At 39.5% G+C, this 25,805-nt stretch overlaps 1 protein-coding gene across 1 annotated transcript; it reads left to right on the top strand.

The window, feature by feature from the left end:
- The first annotated feature begins 8,785 nt into the window (after window positions 1-8,785).
- On the top strand, window positions 8,786-19,143 carry LOC141649115 (protein FAR1-RELATED SEQUENCE 5-like). The gene is made up of 2 exons (XM_074457814.1): window positions 8,786-9,313; window positions 19,078-19,143. Exons 1-2 carry the CDS (start codon window positions 8,786-8,788, stop codon window positions 19,141-19,143), a joined length of 594 nt encoding a protein of 197 aa, XP_074313915.1.
- Window positions 19,144-25,805: the final 6,662 nt, after the last annotated feature.

Here is a 25,805-nt window from a genome sequence, read left to right as displayed (position 1 = left end):
GTCGTAGTGCCCAATTCGAGACGGGTCAGTCTAGCCAAGAGCCCATGGTCCCACCGGTGGAGGCATATCCATCGGTAATCTTCTCTGATTTTAAGCAGCGCAAAGCATTCGTAGCCTTAATGAGTCGCCCTTTTAGACCCACCCGTTGTATAAACCCCGATATTTTAGAGACCTTGGGGATTAAGGGAGACATAACCCATATCTTTGAGATTTTGGGAATGGAGGGGTTGTACCATTTGAGGAAGAAGTCTTACCCTCATCTGACCTTGAAGTTTTTGAGCTCTTACGTTTATGAAGCAAAGGAGAAGACTGTCTCCTTTCACATCATGAATGAGGATCACGAGCTGACATTGGATGAGTTTGCGGGTCATCTGGGTTTAGAGGCTGAGGGGACGGGATACCTTAGTGACGTGGCTAAGAACAGTGGTGCACCTCTCTACCCTCCTTTCTTGACTGGTCGACCTGCCCCTAGTGCCAGTGCTATGCTGATCAATGATGTGCAGCATGTTTCCATTCGTATGTTCCTGAGGATGATGACCTGTTTGTTGTATGCGAGAGATGACGTGAGCAAGCTTAATTCTCATGTGGTCATGTTGCTTATGTCTTACCTTAACCTACACCGTAGGAAGCCGTTCTATTATAGTGCTCCGGGGGTGGTGTGCTCCAGTCTTGAGCGTATGGCATAGTCCCCGAACCGACACGTTGCTTGCGGGGCCATAGTGACCCGCTTAGCTCAGCGTCTGACTGATTTTGAGGCCCCACCTCCATCGGGGGATGAGTACGTTGAGACCATTCCTACCATGAACGCCAAGTATTGGTGTCAGAACAAGTGGTTGAGGAATATGACCGATGGGTCTTATACCTGGAGAGTGAGAGGATCTATGTGGATGGTACTTCCCGACCCTGCCCGTCTCCCTGTTGTTGACCACTTAGCTGAGTGGGAGCCTTGCGCTATACCTAGACCTAAGCCCCAGACATATCTGATTGAACCTATCATTCTCTTGGACTTACCTGAGCCTACCACAGTACCAGAGGGACAGCAGACACCTCCCCCACCTCGTGAGCGCCGTAGGGTCAGGTAGTCTAGAGCAGACCCGATTGAGCCTGAGCCCTCTTACTCCGCCCCCGACTTCTACCCTCACCAGTACTCGACCTATCCCACCGTGAATAACCCTAGGATGCAGGTGAGTGACTTGACTGAGCAGATCTTCACTACCTTGGTGCTCCGCAACATGCACGAGATGACCCTAAATCAGGGCATAGGGACTCAGTTGGCGCAGCCTGTTTGGTGGAGGGGACCAGGAGTGGACACGGGAGTCTTCCACAGCTACGGAGTTGATCCCGGTTTTTGGAGGCCTTCTGAGGAGACTGAGTTTGGCTGCCTCGCGGGACCGTGGGGAGCCAACTACGGCAGCCATCTAGGAAGGGATTACTCAGCAGCAGCGGGTTTTCAGGGAGCAGGTAGCTCGGGTGCAGGTACTTCTGGTGCAGGTGGTGATGAGAACATGGAGGAGGGTCCTGACTTTTGATCATTTTGTTGTATTTCCTGGATTTGTTTCATTTGTGTTGGATACTTATCCTCCGGATTTATCTTTTACTTTTGGATGACTGTACTTGGCCATAAGGCCGTTACTTACTTAGCATACTGTGTGGTGACTTATTTGACTTGGATATGCCTGGCAGCGTGGTAGTTAAGTTTGGTTGCAAGTGAATTCACGAATGCATTGTGTCGAATTGCCAGAGAAATCTCTCTGCCTGTAAAAACTCGATCGAGTATAGGTACTACTCGACCGAGTAGAGCTTACTTGGCCGATTATGCTACTATACTCGACCAAGTATCCACTCACACTCGGCCGACTCATATTGTTACAGGAACTTCTTGTGTTTAATATTTTCGAACCATCATATTTCTTTGAATATTTGTATGTCAAAGCTTGTGGGTATCTCATAGTGTTGTTTAGCGTAACCAATTGTCCTAGTATGAAGTGCGATCATGTTATATGTATGTATGTACTTGGATAACATGTCACAATATGAATGTTTCGTCACATTGCCATGGCTAACATGAATGCTCTTACATGGTTCAAAGTGTCTTTGCAATTCGGTGTGTATATATATATATATATATATATATATATATATATATATATATATATATATATATATATATATATATATATATATATAAGTGATGTGAGTATAATTATGTAATGACAAGAGTGTATTGTAGTCATCACGAGTCCTAAACATATATATGTTTGGTTATCTAACGCAATCTTCCGTGGTGTCAGTGATTGATTACAGTTATAACAGGTCAAATTGGATGAGTGAAACTCAATGGCTATAATTTTGTAACATGAATTACGTGACTAAATAACAGATAATTGATAAAGTTACTATTATTCAGTACTAACATTCCGAGAAATATATTACCTAATTTCCGTCAGATTCTGTTATTATGAGTTGTGGTTGTGTAATGTCATAGCTTAGGTTCCGTCAACAGGAATCAATATTGGTTGCAGTTTGCGAGTAATGTCAGTAGGCGGATTTAAGTGTCAATTTAGGATCGGGGAAGTGGTTTAGTGGTGAACTTCGAGGACGAAGTTCCTTTAAGAGGGGAAGAGTAATGTCGCAAATGCAAACGATTAAATTATGTCTATGTTATCGAATTTGTATTTATGTTACAGTGTTTTGGTACGTGGTGGCATTTTAAGTTATATGAACGAGCGTTTTAACAACTTTGTATGATCGTTAGTGGCTATAGTACAGTTTTATAAGACAACGGGATGTATATCTTGCCGGTGGTTTGAGTTGCTTTTAACAAGATGGTTTGGTACGGGCAATGGGAGTGTGTTTAATGAAATATATGTGGTATCGGATAGGAACATATTTTGCTGTGAATCTGTGATAGGATTATTTTATTGTATGTTTTGTAAGTGATAGTTGTCGGCCGGTAATACATGGAAGTGTAGTTTGTGGTCGTATGGACGTTTGTCTGAATAAGAGAGGGCCAAAGTTCATATGTCTTCATGTATGTGGATCATGTTCATAATGCGTGACCTCGCGGTTGGATTCGTGTGGGCTGAACTTCGGGGACGAAGTTCTTTTTAAGGGGGGAAGACTGTAATACCCAGGATATTTAAGGACTCTGATGAACGACTCTCTGACCAAGAAATACCTTAGGGAGGAATGAGTGAGAGATTAAGATGGGAACATGTACTATATAGGATTGGCTACTCGACCTAGCAGAGGCTACTCGGCCGAGTATCATCTATACTCGATCGAGTAGAGCCTACTCAGCCGAGTACTCCAGTACTCGACCGAGTATGGCTGTTGTTAACGCGTTAATATAAAACGCAAGTTCGCGAGATTCATTTCATTTCTCATTTCTCGACAGTTCCTCTTTCTCAAACCCTAACCTATCTCTCTCCCCTATCATCCATACCTCCATACACTCTCATGTTCTAGCCTAAACTCCACCATGGGAAGGATGGGATTGCTTAGGAAGGATGGGTGTGAGGTCGTCGTCCGTGTCATCGTCGATCCGCATTATTAGGTAAGTTTCTGCCTTGTGCCTCTTTTGGTAGGTTAATGAGGATAGTTGTATAATAGGGGATGGTTATCATTAGAGGATGCATGTCGGTGTCGTGCCTGGCTATATGTGGATGCTTGTTATGCTTGGCCATGAGGTAAGGTTTTCCCTACTCAGTTACTGTTGATTGATTAAGATTGTGTTTGTTTTGTAATTGTTGTTATCTGCTGATCATCGGAGTATGGGTGTTGTGGAGACGGTGGAGATGTGGTTGTGTTGTGACGGTTGTGGACTTGTGACAGCTGTGATGCTGTGGTGTGTGTGATTGTGGTGGAGTCACTTGCGGGAGTGGCTTCACACCCTAGTTCGCCCTCCGTGGAACCCGTCATGGGAGGGGATGTGCACAGTAAGGGACATGGATTGATAATCACTCGTTGATGAGCTGGACTTGGTGGGGATGGGCTACGGTCCCCCACCGGCGGAGTGGATTACCTGTTGCGATGGGTAATCCGGCAGGGCTACACACTTCGGTGTGTAGTCAGTTATTGTGGAGGATGATCAGCCGGTTACATTGTTTGTTTGACTTTATTAATTAGATAGTACTGACCCCGTGTTGCTGTTTTGTGGTATCTCCTGTGATCCATTGGGGGATGGAGAGCAGTTGGCTTAGCAGGTATTGTTGGTTTGTGGCTGCTGGGCTTGGAGGGATCGAGTCATCACGCTACCGGTTTAGAAGTGCAGAATCACGAGTTATAGTAGTCTCTATCAGTACATGTAATTAGTTTTGTATCGAGTTGTAAAGAGTACGGTAATGTATTATAAATGTTCTTTAATTGTCTATTTGATCTACTACCTCGGGTAACCGAGATGGTAACACCTTCATATACTGGGACGGTCCTTGGTAAGGCATCCTGGTATACGGGGGTGTTACAGTAAGTTGGGTAGTCGATCGAGTAGGGGGCACTCGATCGAGTAAGTGCCTTACTCGATCGAGTAAGTGCCTTACTCGATCGAGTAAGTGAGTTTTACGGGCTGAGTTTGACAGGGTTTGTTAATGATGCGAGATAAGTATAAAAGGTTGCCCGTCACTTTTCTTAGTGTCTTTTATCTATTCTAAAACCTAAGTGAGGAGAAAAGGAGTTACGTAGTTTGTTTGTCATCGAATCATTACCAAATCCCAGAGCTAGAGGTGTCAGTTTCCTTTGTTCTTTATACCGTTGTGATCCTTGCGTCAAGGGTAAGTTCTACATATCATTTTTAAAGCAGCTGGTTAATGTTGGTTAAACCCTAATTTGGGGATTTTGGGTTTTTTATGTTTTGTGTTGTTAAGGTGGTAATTGTATGAATGTGTGTATAGGAGGAGGGTTCGTAGAAGAGAGGTTTTGAGACAGCTGCTAGATCGTCTGATTCTGTGATTGCTTTCCAGGTAGGGTTTCGCTACTCAATATTAATTACATGATGTGTTTGGTGGTTTCATTGTGATAATTGTTAAAGTATATCGTTGGTGGTTGTGACGGTAGTTAGTTATATTGTTGATTGTATTATCGATTAATATCATCAATTGTTGTTGTATCTGTCTGTGGTCTTCGTGGTGCGTCCCTGGCTTAGTGGAGTTACTTGCGGGAGTGGCTTCAGGCCCTTGATTCGCTCTCTGTGGAACCCGCCACAGGAGGGATGTGCACATTAATGAACATGGGTTTATCGCTCGATGGAGATGAGCGGGGCTTAGGTGGGAACGGCTGCGGTCCCCCACTGGCGGTGTGGAGTATCTGTTGCGATGGGTACTCTGGCAGGGCTACACACTTTAGTGTGTAGTTAGTTGTGTGGAGATTGATGATGGAGACTGGGGTTTGATGTGTTGGTTGAGTTGTTTGGCATTTGTTTCGTATTGGTTTGTATTGTGTAATTAGTACTGACCCCGTTTAAATGTTTTAAAAACTGTGGTGATCCATTCGGGGGTGGTGAGCAGTTATTGAGCAGGTATGATACGAAGCATATGTGATAGCTGGGATGAGTCATCACGTGGCTGTTAGAAGAGTCTTCCGCTGTGTCAGACGATGTTTTATAGTTGTGACAGTTTTGGCTAGTAGACATTTTTGAGTACTTTGTAGTTCACTTTAACAGTTTTGGTTTGGACATGTAATCACTTAAACCGTATTTACTTTTAAAGTATGTTTCTTTATTGTCTTTTGGTTATCATTGCCTCGAAAAACCGAGATGGTGATGTTCTAATACCTTAAGTGACCCTGGTAAGGCAGTTGAAGTATGGGGGTGTCACAATTATATACAAACTGATGCAAATGATTCTAGACTAAGACAAACACATATGTACATGTTATAATGCATGCATAAATTGAAATGAACATAGGATAAACATGCAACGAGTTGACTAAACCTAGCAGCATATCAATACTAACACAGCAATCCAAAAGTTCCCAGAAGGAACATCCAAGGCACGAAAATTCCCATTCCATCCTCCTTCAAATATGCAAGATATATATAAAGAAAGAACGGTAAAGGAGTAAGAGATTAGAACGAGTTTACCAAGCGGTCTTATAGCTCCTTTTGGCCTCGAATGGTCAATGCCTACGCCAAAGGTTAGCCAACAAACAAATATATATATATATATATATATATATATATATATATATATATATATATATATATATATATATATATAGAGAGAGAGAGAGAGAGAGAGAGAGAGAGAGGCGGGATCTCGTGAGTTGGGGTCTTATGGTGAGTTGTGAGTTGGGGAAATCAAGGGCTGAGATTAAAAGAAATCAAGGGCTGAGATTAAAAGATAAATTAGAAAAAAAAAGGAAAAATCGAAAAATACAAAAGCGCCAAAACATTAAAACAGAAACCTCATTCTAACGATATTCTCTCTCTCTCTACATCTCTCTACAAATCAAAAACAGAGAAAACTCAAAAATCAGAACGCCGACTATAGAAAATTCATAAAAAACCTAATAAAATTACACAAAATCGTTGATTTTTAGCTGCAATCGAATTACAGGTAATGTAAATTCGTTGATTTTTAGTATATTCAATCGTATTTTCAAAATTAATGTAAAAAACCTAATTAATGTAAAAATCGTTGATTTTTAGTGTAAATTCGTTGATTTTAATTGAATTCAATACTTGATTTTACTTTTTTTCGGTATAAAAGATGGACAAATGAGATCAATAACAATGTTAGCGAAGAAATCAACTCGAAAAGGAATATGGAAACAGATTAATCTGCTATTCATTCTTATCTCTTCATCCGCCGTTGTTTATAAATAAATTATTGATTTCTACATGTTTCTCACCGTTGTTCGATATTATTGTATCTTTATCTGGCTTGTATTAGAGTAGAAAAAGAGAACTGTTATTCGATATTAATGTACTATTATTAGCTTTGAGTGTGTATAAATCAATTATTGATTTCTATGTGTTTCTCAAATTATTATTCGATATTATTGTATCGTCTGGCTTGTATTCGAGTACAAAAAGAGAACTGCTATTCGATATTAATGTACTATTATCACCGAGTGTTTATAAATCAATTATTGATTTCTATGTGTTTCTCAAATTGTTATTCTCGATACTATTATCTTGACCGGCTTGCATTACATAGAAAAAAGAGAATCATTATTCGATATTAATGTACTATTATTGTAACCGTACAAATGAAACATGATTATATTATTCGATTTATTATTGTGATATTATTGTAACATTATTGTGCTATTATTGTGCAAGAAACATGAAAATATATGCCTTGCAAAAGAGTTACATAATAAATACAAAGATTATCTCGTATGTAATAAAGTAGAATCGAAATCTTGTTATTCGATATTCTTTACTATTATTGTAAAAAAGTAGAGAAACATGTTGATATTATTGTACTCTTATTCGATATTATGCTCCTATTGTTGTGATATTATTGTGCGATAGCGTGAAAATATACGGGTGATAAGAGAGTAGCATAAGATAAACACATTTAGTGTTATTGTGATGTTATTGATTGTCGTCTGTTTTCACACCTTTGTTATCATACTTGTTATTGTCACATTACTTTGCAATGTTGATCTCTCCCCGTGCTCTTTTTTATTGTGATGTTATTGTGATTTTGTTGTCCAATGACCGTGCTCATTATATTAATTTCTCGTCGCAGATCTTTCTCTTGTGTCTATTGTTGAAGACAATGCGATCTTACCTATTTGGGATTCTTCTAATAACAATATATACACCAGCCAACCTGTTCGTTCGATTTAAGAAAACGATGAGTTTGTTTCAACTCTTCATTACAAAGAAGTACACCCGGGGACCGAGTGAGTAAGGACTGTTGAGAGTGATTTTACGCCTAAACGTGGCATGTTCTTTCTTACCTTGGAGGATGCAAAGATGCGGTTCTACAAAGATATATGCACTGGCTTGCGGATTTGATGTGAGAAGGTACACAAATGCGCAATATAAGGGGGCGTCGGCGTCAAATCACTGGTCCAGAATGATGGGGGTATAGGGATATGAAAAGAAAATCGTGACTTGAAGCAACAAATCATGAAGTCTGGTAATTTGAGTACGAGAGAGAACAAAGACCGACGAATTAGACAGCCAAAGAAGCATGCTCTGACAAGGTGTGGCTGCAAGGCGCACATGAGGTTGAGAACCTGTGAAAAAACAGACGACAGACCGGCTGGGTATATTGTGGATGTCTTTGTAGACGTTCACAATCACTCTCTTTACTCAAAAAACAGGGAGTTCCAGAAGCTCTTAAGGGACGTCCATGACTACATTAAGAGGACCATTATTGATCATACTAAGCTCAACATAGGTCCAACATTGAGCTTCAGAATTCTCAAGGAATACTCAAATGGTTATCAGAATATCGGTGCCTCTTTGCTAGACTTCAAAAACTTCAAACGAAATATCAAGTGTTACATTGGGGATAACGATGCTAAAATGTTCATTGGGCATTTCAAAATGCTGGCTGAAACAAAGGGGTTCTACTTTGCTTATGATCAGGATGAGAACAAATGCTTGACGAAGGTTATTTGGGCTGATAAGGAAGGGATAAACAACTACAAGTTATATGGAGACACGATCTCGTTTGACCCTACTTATGGGACAAACAAATATTTCATGGTGTTTACTCCCTTCACCGGAGTAGACCACAACAAGAAGACGGTGACTTTTGCAGCTGGGTTACTTGACTTCGAGAGTCAGCATTCATTTGAGTGGATTTTTAAAAAATTCCTCGAAGCAATGGGACAGCAGCAACCTCAATGTGTAATTACAGACCAGTGCCCGGAAATTAAAAAAGCCTGCCCAAATGTCTTCAACCATTCTCTCCACAAGTATTGCATGTGGTATATCATGCAGAAAATGCCTGAGAAAGTGGGAAGGGCAATCTGCAATGATACGGAATTTATGACCGACATAAATGCCTTTGTGTGGGATGTCGACCTTGAGCCACACGAATTTGAACAGAATCGAAGATCTGTTATTGAAGCCCATGGTATGGAAAGCAACCGGTGGTTGAAGTATGTCTTTGCAATCAGACAAAAGTGGATACCGGCATACTTTCGGGATCTGCCTCTAGGTTGTTTGTTGCGAACAACCCAGAGATCCGAAAGTTCAAACAGCTATTTCAAGCGGTTTGAAAGCCATTTTGGAACCCTCGTCGAGTTTTGGATGAGGTACAATTCCGCAATAGAGCAGCAAAGGCATACACAAAGGAGGATGGATAATGCCAATGAGCATAGTATGCTCGAGAAAGTAGGGCCGATGAAGGTATTCCACTGCTATTCTGCTATTAATGTTATTCCACTGCTATTCTACTGTTATTCCTCTATTATTCCCGTGTTACTCTGCTATTCTGCTGCTGTTGTGTTATTCTACGCTATTCTGCTGCTTTGTTGTTTATTCTCGCTATTAATGTTATTCCACTGCTATTCTTCTATTAATGTGTTGTTATTTTTGAATAAAAAACAGATATTCTTTGTGGAAATGGATAGTGTCTGCAATAACAGCTGATGCGTGTCTTTTATATAAGGTTTTCACCTCATTTTTACACGCATTTCTGTGCTTTTTATGTAGCATCTGGCTACAAATACCCCCGAACACTCTACTTTGGTCCGTTTATTGTAATTTGCAGGAAATGACCGAGGAGGAGCTAAATCGAGCCTTAATTGTCCCAATCGTATGCATTCATGGGAAATAAGGAGCCGGAGCTTAGGAATCTTACACTTGGAGGACGTATGAGCTGAGTCAAGGAAGGAATTCAAGTCCTGGTGCGCTTATATAGCTCGATCGTGTGCTTTAGTGCTCGATCGAATGCTTTCTACATTCAAGCCGGTCGATCGACTGGTTGGAGGAGTCGATCGAGGAAGTTCATACAGCAGTGCTCGATCGAGAGGTTGCCCTAGCTCGATCGAGTGACTTGGTGTTCGATCGAGTAATCTCTCTGCTCGATCGAGAGGATTTCGTGTGTTTTTGGTTCATTTCCGCCTAATCCTTTATGGGCTTTTGTAATCAGTCCATAGATTAGGTTTAAGGTGTTTTTACAGTATAAGACTGAGGAGAACATTACGTTACTCCCATCACTTTTACCACGTACATTTCTACTGTTACCTTTGACAGTTCTTCGGATCTTTGTTCACTACTTTGCTACTCGAATTCGGTATTATCAATCTATTTTATTCCTTAATCGTTTTTATTGCTTTAATCCCTTTTCTTTCTTTTCTTTTTACTTGTTCAATCAATTAGATCATTCACCATGTTTAGTTTGAATTGTTTGGTTATTGTAATTGTTAATCTGATAGTTATGGGTAGCTAATTCCCTATGCTAAGACTATAGGGGATCCATGGTTTGAAGGGAGAGTAATCGAATTACTGGATTAATGCTAGTATCGTCCATGTTGTTAAAATGCTACATATAATTGTAATTGTCTAATTGAGTCGACGCAATTAGACCCTTATTCTTGGTGGACCTTGACCTGGACCGAAAGGTTGGAAGGGGGAGACTAGTAGCGAACAATAGAGTATTGCAGCGAGGACGAAAGTTAAACTGTTTACACTTTAGGGTGAATTAAGGACCGAAAGGTGACGTTCGCTACCCCTTAGACTATACTGCATTGACCTGGGACCTAGATTACTCGACCGGACGATTGTGGTGAACCGCTTGTCTTAGCTATTCCCTTTTATCTGTTAAACCCTCTTCCTTTATTTCTCTTTCTCTTTTCTTTACTCTTTTAGTTTAGAAATCACAATTTTATAACCCCCAATTTTGGTTACTTGGACGAGCCTAGTTTTAGCAGCCAATTTCCTACCTCTCTGTGGATTCGACCCGACTTCCCTAGCTATATTAGTTAGTTGGCCAGTTGGTTATTTTTGACAGGTACGCGATAAACGTGTCAAATTTTGGCGCCGTTGCCGGGGAGGTGGTGCATATTTGTTGCTTTAATTAAGTTTGTCTCTCGTCTCAAGGAATTCATTCCTTGAGACTGATCTCATTTTCGCAAAGCTTTGATTAGTTTTGCAGGATAGCAGCCTATTTGCCAGGATGCCTACGATTACAGAGCATACAGAGCCATGTGGAAGATGCGGTGAAGAAGGACATGACCTTTACGAATGCACGGCAGTGTGAGAGCGTGCCCTTGCATATAAGAAGTTCAAGCGGGGAGTTCCTTTCTCCCGATTATATGAGGAGATAAAGAGCGTTTCCACTCCTTCCACGCCAATATCACAAATAGGGCTCTCCTTCTTCAAGAGAAGCAATTGCCGAACCGAAATCCATCATGTTGCAATCGGATCTTCAATATCGGAGTTGAGAGAGCAAGTCGCGCAGTTAACACTCGCGGCAGACCAAGCCAAGACTCCTCCAAATTGCGATTCCGTCAGTGGGATGAATTTCCAAAGTGACCTTATTCACGAAGAAAACGAGGTGTTGACAGCTGATGATGACTCAGATGACGATTTAGATGAGTTTCTGCGAGAAATGCTTGCTGCGTGTCGCGATAACCACTCGATCGAGCAACACATCCACTCGATCGAGCGTTCTAACCACCCGATCCACTCGATCGAGTGACAATGACGGTCGATCGAGAAGTGCGGGGCTCCAAGTTGGTCGATCGAGTGAATATCTTTGAAGAAGACACTCGATCGAGTGTCAAGATATGTCGATCGAATGAAATTGAGGAAGAAACTGGTCGATCGACCAGTAAGGGTGTTCGATCCAGCACTGTAAGTGGCGAGAATCCTAATTTAATATCTAATGCCGCCACCGTGTCATCTCCCCCTGCTGTGGAGACGTCACGAATTGATAAGAGGAAAGGAAAGGTTGCGGGACCACTCATCGCTACCAGGGTACCCTTCCCGAGCCGTCTGAAGGACGCAAGGATCGAGCAACAATGACGGTAAGTTCGTGGACATCGTGAAGAACCTTCGTAATCCCCTTTTTCTGAACTTGTCACTCAAGTTCCCACTTACGCTAAGTTTATGAAGGATATTGTGACGCGTAAGAGGAATTTGAGCGAATTTGAGACGATTTCATTTATGGAAGAGTCTAGTAACCTACTGTTAAATAAGGCCCCTCCAAAAATGAAAGACCCGGGCAGCTTTTCTATTACCTGTGTCATAGGTGATTTGATTATTGATAAGGCCCTTTGCGATTTAGGTGCCGGTGTTAGTGTCATGCCCCTTCCCGTCACATCGCAAGAAATTGAAACCGAGTCACTTCAAAGTGACTAACATTACCCTACGGATGGCCGATAGATCTCGTTAGGAGACCTTTAGGTGTCTTGGAGGATGTGCTGTGAAAATAGGCAAGCTTTACATCCCAAAGAGATTTCATTGTCTTGGATATAGCTGAGGACACCCGGACCCAAATTATTTTAGGAAGACTGTTCCTTTGTACGATCGGGCCGTTATTGACGTCGACAAGGGCGTCGACTCTTGCGATAGGGGATGACGCTATCACATTCGGTTTGCCAAGATTTCTAGCCCACCCAATGATAGAGGACACTTGCTATTCGGTCGATACCATTGATGAGTCTATTTATGACTTCTGGTCGGGTTCTTTTATGAAGGACCCACCGGAAGCTCTCATGCTTTTTGATGAGTGTACGAGATAGCCCGAGAGGACGATGACGCTGCGTTGGATTTGCTTGTCGATGATTTAGATGAGCATGAGGGAGAGCAAGTGGAACAAATGATCAGCACTCTTTGCTCCATTGAGGTAAAGGTACCAGAACGTAAGCCTCTCCCATCTCATCTTAAATATGCTTTTCTTGACGATACGAGAAAGATCCAGGTCATTGTTAGTGCCAAGCTTAGTGATGATCACCGACTTCTTTGTTAGTCAGTACTTAAGAAAAACAGAAAGCAATGGGCTATTCATTGGATGATATCACGGGGATTAGTCCCGATATTTGTATGCACAGGATAGAGTCGGAGGAGGATCACAAACCTTGCGGGCGGGTGTCGGCGTCGGTGAACCGAAGATGCGGGATGTTGTGATGGCCGAGGTAATGAAGCTGCTGGATGCAGGTATTATCTATTCGGTAGGTAATTCTAGATGGGTAAGCCCAGTACAGGTAGTCCCGAAGAAAGGAGGGACAACTGTAGTTAAAAATGAGAAAAACGAATTAATACCTACCCGAGTAGTGACTGGTTGGCGGATGTGCATAGATTACAGACAGCTGAATGCCGCCACTAAGAAAGACCACTTCCCCCTTCCTTTTATTGATCAAATGGTAGAAAGGTTAGCCTCTCATAAATTTTTCTGCTATTTAGATGGGTATTCAGGGTTCTTTCAGATCCCTATCCACCCAGACGATCAAGCCAAGACTACATTTACCTGTCCTAAGGATGTTTTTGCGTACCGCAGAATGCCTTTTGGTTTGTGCAATGCCCCTGCCACCTTCCAAAGGTGTATGATGGGGATATTTTCAGAGTATATTGAGTCGATCATGGAAGTTTTTATGGATGACTTTAGCGTATATGGAAGTGATTTTTCTGACTGTCTGTCTAACCTTGAGAAAGTGTTGCGTGCACATTTGTATTGAGGTTAATCTTGTGCTGAACTGGGAGAAGTGCCACTTTATGGTCAACGAGGGAGTTGTCCTAGGGCACCTAGTTTCTGATAGGGGAATAGAAGTTGACAAAGCAAAGGTGGAAGTGATTCAGCAATTACCACCTCCTGTTAATGTTAAGGGGGTGAGGAGCTTCCTTGGTCACGCTTTTTATCGCGGTTCATCAAGGATTTCTCCAAAATTGCTAAACCACTTACACAGCTGTTGCTTAAAGATGCCCCTTTTGTGTTTACTGACGCTTGTCTTTCTGCTTTTAACAGGTTAAAGCAGGCCTTAGTCTCCGCGCCGATCATACAGCCTCCCAACTGGGACTTGCCGTTCGAGATCATGTGCGACGCGAGTGACTATGCACTGGGAGCGGTGCTAGGCCAGAGGAAAGACAAAGCCTTGAATGTTATTTACTATGCGAGCCGAACTCTGGATGAGGCTCAAGTGAAGTACACTACCACTGAGAAGGAGTTATTAGTCGTAGTTTATGCCTTAGAGAAATTTCGTACTTATTTAGTTGGGTCGAAGTCACTTTTTTTTTACGACCATGCAGCTTTGAGGCACCTCCTTGCTAAGAAGGAGGCTAAACCGCGATTCTTGAGATGGATACTCCTTCTTCAGGAGTTTGACCTGCAGATTAAGGATAAGAAAGGAGCCGAGAACGTTGTAGGCGATCACTTGTCGCGATTGATGCGACAAGAAGGGGAAGATTCTCTACCTATTGATGATTCTTTTCCTGACGATAGTTTAATTCTTTATATCGTCTATTGTTGACCAGGAACCTTGGTATGCGAGATATAGCTAACTTCGTTGTCGGTGGCAAGTGCTACCGACCTTTCTTCTCGCCGGAAGAAGCGTTTTCTCTATAACGCTAAGCGGTATTTCCGGGATGATCCTTACTTGTTTAAGGAATGTGCCGACGGTCTCTACAGACGGTGTATTCCGCAGTGGGAGACCAAAATAGTCCTGGAAGGCTGTCACTCCTCTTCTTATGGTGGTCACCACGGTCCATCGCGCACCGTGGCTAAGGTACTTCATCCGGTTTTTCTGGCCTTCTTTGTTTCTTTGACGCCAAATCTTTTGTTTCAACTTGTGATGCATGCCAACGATCAGGGAACATTTCGAAGAGACATGAGATGCCACAAAACGGCATCCTAGAGGTCGAGGTTTTCGATGTCCGAGGCATTGATTTCCAAGGACCGTTCCGTCCCAATAAAGGTAACAGTACATTTTGGTAGTTTGTAGACTATGTGTCGAAATGGGTTGAGGCAATTGCTTCACCTCATTGTGATGGTAAGACCGTGATAAAGATGTTCAAAAAGATCATATTCCCCCGTTTTGGTGTCCCTAGGGTCGTCATTAGTGATGGGGGGATGCATTTTAAGGAAAAGAAACTCACTTCCATACTTGTCAGAGTTGGTGTCCAACACCGGCGTGGTTTGGGGTATCATCCCCAAACTAGTGGCCAGGTAGAGGTCTCTAATCGTGAACTGAAAGAGATCTTGTCTAAAGTAGTTTCTAAATCACGGAAAGACTGGAGTCTTAAGCTAGATGACACATTATGGGCTTATAGAACCGCCTTTAAGACACCAATTGGTGCATCTCCTTATAGGTTAGTTTATGGGAAATCGTGTCACTTACCCGTTGAGTGGAATGTAAGGCCTGGTGGGCAATTCGTGAGCTTAATTATGATCCTAAATTGTGTGGTCAGAATCGTCTTTTGCAGCTTGATGAATTAGAGGAGTTTAGGCTCAATGCCTATGACAGCTCACGCATTTACAAGGAGAAGACGAAGAGATGGCATGACAAGAGGATCCTACCTCGGGAGTTTCATGTGGGGCGAAAGGTGTTCTTTGTTTAATGCCCGGTTGAGACTATTTCTGGCAAGTCAAGTCCGTGGACCGGTCCATACACGGTGACAAATTACCAAATTTGGATCCGTAGAACTTGAAGATTCCGAGGGCCACAGATTCAAGGTGAATGGCCAATATGTGAAGCATTACCATGAGGCGAATGAAGCGGACAACGCGTTGAAGTCTTGCGCTTGACGAGCTCGATGCGCCGATTACTTGATACCGAGAAAGGTCGTGCGGGACCTATTAAACCAGCTCTCCGGGAGGCAGCCCGGACAGTTTTATTTATGCTTTTGTTGAACTATTTGTTTTAATTGTTTTATTTGTTTTCCTTAGCTTTACGTCGAACTCTAGACGCTGCTTCCCGAACAATTTTTGTGCCTTCCTTGCCTTTATGCGTCTTTTACAGGCAGAAGTCACTCGATCGAAGGGTTTTGGTGTTCGATCGAGCACTTTCTGACGCGGCTGCTACTCGATCGAGGGGTGATGTTCTCGATCGACCAGATCCCTACCCGTGCTGACTCGATCGAGTGATGCTGTGCTCGATCGAGTCCACTCATGCTGTGAAACATTCGATCGAGCTATTCCAGGTGCTCGATCGAAGGGTAATGACCTCCAGCCGCTGTTTTGCGTCTATAAAGCCACTGTTTGACTTTCTTTGACCTCCCATGTTCATGGTCGGTTTGGGGAGGTCCCGCTATATGACGTTTTGTAAGTTTTTCCAACTCCACTTCTCCTTTCCCTTTCAGTTTGCGTTTCTTCCCCTATTTTTGGTACAATGAGGGCATTGTACGGTTTGGTTTGGGGAGGTATGCATCCATATCTGTGTCTGCACGTTTATTTCTTGCATTTTTGCTTGCACGTTTATTTATTTCCGCATGCATTGTTGTTTTAATTAATAATTAATTCTAAAAATCAAAAAAAAAAAAAAAAAATCATAAAATTCAAAAATTTTCAAAATTTTCATGTTTAAATTGAGTCGGAACGTTTGAACATTGACGCTACATTGAATCCTTATTTTGAGACTTGCATTTTCTTGACATTTAGCTGGCATGTTTATGTGCATAATCTACGAGTTTTTATTTCTCTCTTATCTGAACGAATAGACTTGATTCTTTGTGTCGGCAAGCTACAATACATTCTGAGGTTAGAGCTCTATAAACTGGTGACATTCATGACCGGTTTCATTTAGGATGTGAGTAGTACTCTCTTTAAGACATGTAACATCAATTTGCATAAGCATGAGTCTAGTCTTCTTAATACCTGTATGCATTCGGTCTGTGGATGGTGACACGTGTTAAGAGAGGCAGTTCCCCTTGTTTCATTCTACCCATGAGCCTCACATAGCCAAATTGCCTTTTTGTCCTATCAACTACTTTCTATAATATTTCCTACCCTAGCTAAGCTAGTAACGAGTAGTTCTTGGAATGTGTTATTGCAATATGGTTATTTCATCTGATTTCAGAAGTTGGCGGAAGAATTGAGGGGAAAGAAAAGAAAAAAATGTGTTGAATTGAAAAAAAAATGGAACGAAAAAAGAAAAAAAAGAAGAAAGAAAAAGTGCGAAAAGAAAAGAAAAAAAAAAAAAGAAAAATTCAAATGAAAGAAAAATATGAGAATTACACAATGTTTCACACTCCCATGCCTTATTTATATTTTATGGGGAGTTGACGATTTTTGGTATTTTGTGAAGTTTAGTGCATAGTTTTGCACCGTTTCATCTTGTTGTAATGAGTACGAAGTTGGGATGCAGTCTATTTTTGGATCCGTTGTTGCTAGCCTAGCTATTAACCCCACATATCCAAACTCATTTTTTGCCCCTTCCTACCCATTACCTCACTAACCCAAATGTAAGTCCTCGGCACGTGTCTTGGTCATTAGTATGGTTGGAATGCGTATGTACGGTTGTAGAGACTCTATTCATGTTAGCTGCATGCATGTTCTTATAGGTCGAGTTAGGTGAGTGTCTTTCTTCTTCCTATCTTTCACATATATACTCACCCTGTACCTGATTTTGAGTGACGAGCGACCCGTGAGAGTCCGACACCTTTGAATCTTGCAAGGTCGACAGCTCAGTAAGCTTGAAATATTAATTTAACTCGTTTGCACTTTTTGGTTGCCGCTTTGTCATTTTGTTGCATTAAATTTGTTCTGATGGATGATTTGTAGCTGATGCGTTGGTCCCGTTCTATTGTTCACCCTTAGTTGCATTCATATTTGCTTGGGGACAAGCAAAGGTTTGGTTTGGGGAGATTTGATGCGTGTCTTTTATATAAGGTTTTCACCTCATTTTTACACGCATTTCTGTGCTTTTTATGTAGCATCTGGCTACAAATACCCCCGAACACTCTACTTTGGTCCGTTTATTGTAATTTGCAGGAAATGACCGAGGAGGAGCTAAATCGAGCCTTAATTGTCCCAATCGTATGCATTCATGGGAAATAAGGAGCCGGAGCTTAGGAATCTTACACTTGGAGGACGTATGAGCTGAGTCAAGGAAGGAATTCAAGTCCTGGTGCGCTTATATAGCTCGATCGTGTGCTTTAGTGCTCGATCGAATGCTTTCTACATTCAAGCCGGTCGATCGACTGGTTGGAGGAGTCGATCGAGGAAGTTCATACAGCAGTGCTCGATCGAGAGGTTGCCCTAGCTCGATCGAGTGACTTGGTGTTCGATCGAGTAATCTCTCTGCTCGATCGAGAGGATTTCGTGTGTTTTTGGTTCATTTCCGCCTAATCCTTTATGGGCTTTTGTAATCAGTCCATAGATTAGGTTTAAGGTGTTTTTACAGTATAAGACTGAGGAGAACATTACGTTACTCCCATCACTTTTACCACGTACATTTCTACTGTTACCTTTGACAGTTCTTCGGATCTTTGTTCACTACTTTGCTACTCGAATTCGGTATTATCAATCTATTTTATTCCTTAATCGTTTTTATTGCTTTAATCCCTTTTCTTTCTTTTCTTTTTACTTGTTCAATCAATTAGATCATTCACCATGTTTAGTTTGAATTGTTTGGTTATTGTAATTGTTAATCTGATAGTTATGGGTAGCTAATTCCCTATGCTAAGACTATAGGGGATCCATGGTTTGAAGGAGAGTAATCGAATTCTTTGGATTAATGCTAGTATCGTCCATGTTGTTAAAATGCTACATATAATTGTAATTGTCTAATTGAGTCGACGCAATTAGACCCTTATTCTTGGTGGACCTTGACCTGGACCGAAAGGTTGGAAGGGGGAGACTAGTAGCGAACAATAGAGTATTGCAGCGAGGACGAAAGTTAAACTGTTTACACTTTAGGGTGAATTAAGGACCGAAAGGTGACGTTCGCTACCCCTTAGACTATACTTGCATTGACACAGGACCTAGATTACTCGACCGGACGATTGTGGTGAACCGCTTGTCTTAGCTATTCCCTTTTATCTGTTAAACCCTCTTCCTTTATTTCTCTTTCTCTTTTCTTTACTCTTTTAGTTTAGAAATCACAATTTTATAACCCCCAATTTTGGTTACTTGGACGAGCCTAGTTTTAGCAGCCAATTTCCTACCTCTCTGTGGATTCGACCCGACTTCCCTAGCTATATTAGTTAGTTGGCCAGTTGGTTATTTTTGACAGGTACGCGATAAACGTGTCAACAGCAAAGTAGCTGCTAAATTTAGTCTACTGCTATTCTGCTATTAATGTGTTGTTATTCTACTGCTATTCTGCTATTAATGTGTTGTTATTCTACTGCTATTCTGCTATTAATGTGTTCTTATTCTACTGTTGTTGTGTTATTCTACTGCTATTCTTCTATTAATGTGTTGTTATTTTTGAATAAAAAACGGATATTCTTTGTAGAAATGGATAGTGTCTGCAATAACAGCAAAGTAGCTGCTAAATTTAGTCTACTGCTATTCTGCTATTAATGTGTTGTTATTCTACTGCTATTAATGTTATTCCTGAAGGAAATGTAGATTCATATACATAAAAACATACTCATATATGTCTAAACTAATTTGTCATAAAATTAAATACGGATTTTATGCATGCAAACAATATAATAAAATAGAGAAGAAATCACCCTTACATTGTAATTTCGGTTCTTATGGGCACAAGTGAGTCCTCCTACTCACTTGTTCTTGAGCTCTCCAAATGGAAGAACAAGGATTCAAGAGTAGAATCCCTCCCAAAAGCATATACCCAAGGAATACATCTTAAAGACTAAAATAATATGATCTAGTATTAAAATTAGTCTTACTTAAAAATGACACAAAATGTTTTTGTACTCTCACATATTTCGGTTGAGAGAAGAGGAATTATGTGATTTATTTCTCTAGAAATCTCATAAGATTGTAGAGAGCATTTTATGAATTTTCTTACACTAGAAAATTAGATGGGAAGATTGAATGAATAATGAAAGAGAAAAGCTCACTTCTCTTTTCATGTGGAGTGGCTAGAAATTTTCTTGGGTAGAATGCCCAATGCATTTCATTTTTGCTCTTCTCTAAAAGGTAGGTGTGCAAGGCTAGTAATTAGACTTTAATAATTATGTTTTCTCTTATTAAAATAATCAACATAATTATTCCACACACACTCCTTCTAATTTTCTAATACATACAAGATAAAATGGAAGGTCCATTTTATTTTGTCATTTGTCAATTGTGACATATGTGATATGTTACTTGACATGTGAATTTGTAATGTATTTTTAACATATTAAAAATCAACATACTCATAAAATATGTCATTTACAAAATCGACTAGTAATTCGTAATTACTTGTACCAAAAATGTTTCCAAATTATAAACTACAACATTCTGTATTTATAATAATTTATTCATTCCGATTCAATTGTTTCTGTAAACAATAATTTCATCCAAGTAATAAAATAATTCGATTACTTAGACCGTGTCTTATTTAATCACATTTACAATAAGATACGTAAATTATACTCACAAAATCATCCGTCAATTTTAAGCAATTTAATTAACTCGTATCAGTATACGATTAATTAAATAATCAATTAAGAGTATTTCCCTATAGGTATGACCTAAGGGGATCAACTGATCACCACCGTCGCACGACAGTAATGTCAAACTCTAGTCAGCCAATCATTACCGATATGTGTGGACCAATTGACTTGTAAAATATTACATCCCACATGTATTCTTAAAATGAGATTTAATAATGATATTTAAATCATGTGATCGCACTATTGTTGAGGACACATTTCCCAACAATCTCCCACTTGTCCTCGACAAGTGTGCGTCACCAATTCTCTTGTCCTATTACTATCTCCCACTCAATGCAAGGTGTCTTTCGGGTCGTACTTGCAAGTGATCATATCGAGAGTGGTTTCCTCGATCTGGAGAATAACTGATTGACCGGACTTATCTATCATAGATACTTTCCGAGCGTGGCCACGCATTTCCAGTTCATTACTCCTCGAGTGGCCCTGAGATATTGTTTTAACCCCGACAAGGGGTGGACAATTCCTATCGCACTCATTCCCTTCGACTAGCCACGACCATCATAACCCAAAATATGCCCATTTGACCCCATTTACGAAGGTCGTAGTAACACAAATCAAAGTTAATCCGAAACGAGCCATCTTAGGTGAATAGTCTTTAGTCAAAAGAATCGACTCATTTGAATACTATAGCAGCTCTCGCCACGACCAGGCTATATAAATTTGCCAGAACTCTATAAGCGGTCATTAGGCCCGACAAAAAGTTCCTAACAGTCTGCCTATGTGATCGACTAGTCATCTCACATGACTCTATGGCATTTGAACTTACCATCAATCGCATCACACTCTAGTCACTTCGAGACGTCACCTCATACAAGTGACTATGGGCGAATACAATGTTAATCCGTGTTCACTTTAACGGGGTTCAATTGTCACTACAACCCGTTTGGATGTAACAAAGTATAAAAGGAGTTTTTAAAGAAAAACTCGAACGACAAATGCGATTATCACATATGAATAGTCAATGCCTGATTACTATTTCATATCCTATAATCTAATTTGATCTTGCATGTAGTTGTTACTTTCAATTCAATTGAAATGACATGACTCATCATGTTTAGCCTTTGAGAAGGCTTTGGTTAGTAGGTTTTATCAATTTCTTGTACCTTACTCAACCTTACTACATACTCGTTTTCCTTTGTAATGTATACATTTGTATCACAAAACTTTCTGAGTACGTGTCAAGATCCAATCAAGACATAGGCCCTCTTAGCCTAAGAGTAGCTCCCACTTTGTTTTCACAAATGCGGGACTCATCCTCTTGCACATCTCATGATTGCAAGTGTACTCAATTTCCGTTATAAATATCTCTCATTGTTCTTTATTGCCTAGAACGATTCTAGAAAATCTACTTCTTAATTAATATTGCCACAATGGTATCTTAACCATCCTAATGTGTTTTGATTATGGTTTTGTCGGAAACCATGCGCAACCTCAATTGTCAATTGTCACTTGTGTAACACCCTTACACAAAATTGCATCATAAACACTTTGCTTTACTTCCTTAATGCTTCTGCATGCACTTAAGGGTAATCTTTATAGCTTACTTGGTAAAGATTACTTAAATTCGATTTTGAAAACAGTCCATCATACTCAAAGCATATGAAGTGTTATACATCATTTCTTTTTAATTGATTCGGCAAATGAAAGCAAATGAAATCAATCAAATATGTTCAATATAATTGAATTAGTCATGAATCTTATCAACATAAGACTTCTTATTGACACTAATATCATGTGGATTTATCTTCATAAATCCGGATATTCAAGATGTATTATAATACTCCAAAAGTCTTAAATCATTCTCAATGATCAATATGTCATCCACATATCGGACTAATTAAAAATTCCGTAACTCCCACTAAACTTCATGTATAAACACAACTTCTCGACTTATCGAGAAATGTTTTATCACATGATCAAAATGTTGATTCTAACTCATTGATGTCCTACTTAAGACCCTCTCTTAAGTTTCACATTATCTTAGGATTGCAAGAATCTATAAAACTTATTACATGTATTGAATACATTGCTTCTATTGAAGAAGTGGGTTTTAGATTCACTTGCTGTGTATTTCATAACCTTATAATGAAACACAATCCCTAAGAAGATCCAAATAGACTTAAGCATTTCAATTAGTGCAAAACCCTTTGCAACTAATCTTGCTATGAAATATCTCTTTATTAGTGCAAAATCCTTTGTCACTAATCAAGCCTTTTATTTCGGATTTTCATGGCTCTAAGCCTTGTATTGAGTTGTGACTTAAACACTCTTATGTAAGTCCTTTGTCGATTACTTTCCAGAAGTAATCAACTTGAATCAACCAATTTCTTTTGTAAGTTATAAGCTCTTTACTTTCTTAAAAGTAGCATGAATTCATCATTTTTAACAAGTGACGAATTTAACCTCCTAGGTTTTGAAGAAACAACGTCTTACACAAAACGTCTCATGTAGCCAAGAAAGACCAGTTTCTTGCGACATAACTTGCGACATAACATTTTTGTGGCATTCTTTGTGGCTCTTGAATAATTTCTCCCACTCTGTCTTCTAAAAATAAACTTGTATTTTAGAAAGACAGCTTCACGAGCCGCAAACCCGTCGTACTCGTGATAATGGAAAAGGAAAAATGAGCATTTGTTTCTTGTGAAAACTTACAAACATGGTACTTTTACCATTTCATATCTCATATGATTCGATTTAGTGGAAAAATAATTTAGACAAAAATGATAAAATCCCCAAAAGGATCAAGTAACTCAAGGTAACTTGATTGAAATCCAAACCATATCGAATAGCGTTTGATTTCTTATCTAATCACACATTATTCCATAATGCGTGTTAAGAGAGATTAACTTGTGATACTATATCACATTTCCTTTGGCTTATATCAAAGTCTTCACTTTGATAATCCCATCACGACTTAAATCGTGATTCCTTGAACTCTTTGAAATTCTTCAAAGATTTCTCTATTTACCTTATTAAGTGAACATATTAGTGTCAACTTAAATCGTTGGTAAAAGATAATGATCAACCTATTTTGGATAGATGATTTACAACCTCGATCTCCTTTTCAACCAAAAGGCATGAGACATCTTGCTTTGAATACAAGATACGCATATACCATTAACAATCTAATGGTTTCAAGAGTACTCGATAACTCTTTGCGTTCATCATTCCAAAATTTAAGGTTTAATCTTGGGTTACCAATTTGAATCTTACATCATCTTCATGATATATTATTCTAGTTTGGTTTAGAATATAATCACCTTGATAATGGGCTAGCCATACATCAAATCGTGGTGTATAGGGTCACAAAAGTGAAAACCTCTTTTGTATCTTAACAAGTTTATATTCTTATTTAGAGTTTATGCACTTAATAGTCATAATTAAGTACAACTTTAAATCCAAAAACTAGATTGAGTACACAATTACTCTATCTCTCGACATTATTATTGCTAGTCGTCATATTCTAATCATCCTATGTATCAAGTACAATGATGAAAACCTCCACCGGTTTCTAATATTGACGAAGTAATACTAGCAAAATTTATGTTTAATCAAATAAACATTTAACGAAGAAGGTCCCATTAGATGTCCCACAACTAACTTGTTGATTCTTCAATAATTTGGGGCAGTTTCCTTTCTCGTGTCTAACATTTAAGACAATGGGAACTTATCGGTCGGGATTGACAGCTTTAGTATCGTCATTCTCAACAACTTTACCTTTAACATTACCTTGTATCAATTCCATTATTATCTTTACTTCTTGAACCTCATTCTCATCTTAACGGTTTAAGAGAATGCTCCCACTCAATTCAATGAGTCTTTGCTTTGAGAAGCAAAATTGAATTCATGAAGATCACTCTTCATTTGTTCGTTTTAATCTTAAAACTTTCATTGAAGTGGTTGCGTTATTTTGGTCAATTACGAATTCTGAAAATCTAATCACCAAAACAATTTATCGCTTCAAGGTACTTAATTCATTTAAGTATATGAAAAACAATCCATTGTAAGTAGATGTGTTAGTCAAGAATCAAAAACCTGTTTGATAATGAATAACTTTAATCTATACTCTTTACAAGAGATCTTTAGCAATGGTTCATATGAGGTTTTAGAAGCAAATTCATATTTGTCTTTAGTTACGATGTTTTAACGGAGATTTGAATTAAAATCGAAATTATATGGTATATGAGTTGTGGTAAAGAAATAGAACAATATGATAACGGAATAATGGAAAACTTAACATTTATCGTTTTATTAATACTTGTAAATAACAAGTAAAGCATTTACATAGTGACCTCTACCCAACTATGATAAATGATTCCAAGATCCAAATTCATATTAACTTGGGCACGGTGGGGCCGATACATCCCTTATCAATATAACTCGGTGGATTAACTCTTTAATCGATTCTACTTTTAGAACTCTTGGTCGATAATATTACATTAACAATTATCTTTAGCCCAAAACACATCGACAAGGGCACGGTGGGGCCGATACATCCCTTATCAAATACTTTTGTTGAGTTCAATCCAAATTTCGAATAAATGTGTCCATGATCCAAACCCACGTTAACTTGGGCACGGTGGGGCCGATACATCCCTCATCAACATGAATTCGGTGGATTAACATTCATCACCCACTTCCCCTACGTAACAAGGTTTGTATCCCGGTGTGGCCGAGCGCACTCCCTCGCGAAATAGGTTTTCATGGTTTCTACTATTTGGTAAGGCTATGTCTCAATTGATAGTTTTAGCGAGAGGTCATGTCAATTTATTATCTATCACGTTTTAAGTGAACTAAAGCGGTGAACTACGATAATTTTAATTGACACGGTCGATAAACTCGATAAAAGACAATGCATGTTTAGTTATGGCGATTTAGCGATGCATGTGACATAAAATAAAATGCAAGCATAAAAGATAAATAAATCCTAGTATGGCCTTTCCTAAAATAGAAAAACTATTAATCTATTACATATTCGGAAACCAACTCCATTGGTCCCTTGAACTTCGGTTGTGGCACGCATCTCGAGGTAACACCGTCTTTATGTATCGCCATTCTTGAAGTAATCCGTCTTTGGGAACTCCGGAATGAATAAAATTACATAATAAATTACATAATTTCCTATTATACATTTGTAACTAAAATAAAATAAATCTATTAAATTACAAAACGGTGATACGAGATCACAATAAAAATTACAACCGAATCGATATTCCCATACATTTCGGGAAATACCAATTAAAAAACTAAGGCCATACTAAGTAAAATTACATAATTCAAAATTACATAAATTAAAATTATGACAATCATAAAGAAAATGCAGCATTAT

Source organism: Silene latifolia, chromosome 3, assembly GCF_048544455.1.
Source record: "Silene latifolia isolate original U9 population chromosome 3, ASM4854445v1, whole genome shotgun sequence".
Lineage (NCBI taxonomy): Eukaryota > Viridiplantae > Streptophyta > Magnoliopsida > Caryophyllales > Caryophyllaceae > Silene > Silene latifolia.
This window is presented reverse-complemented; position numbering and strand designations above follow the sequence as displayed.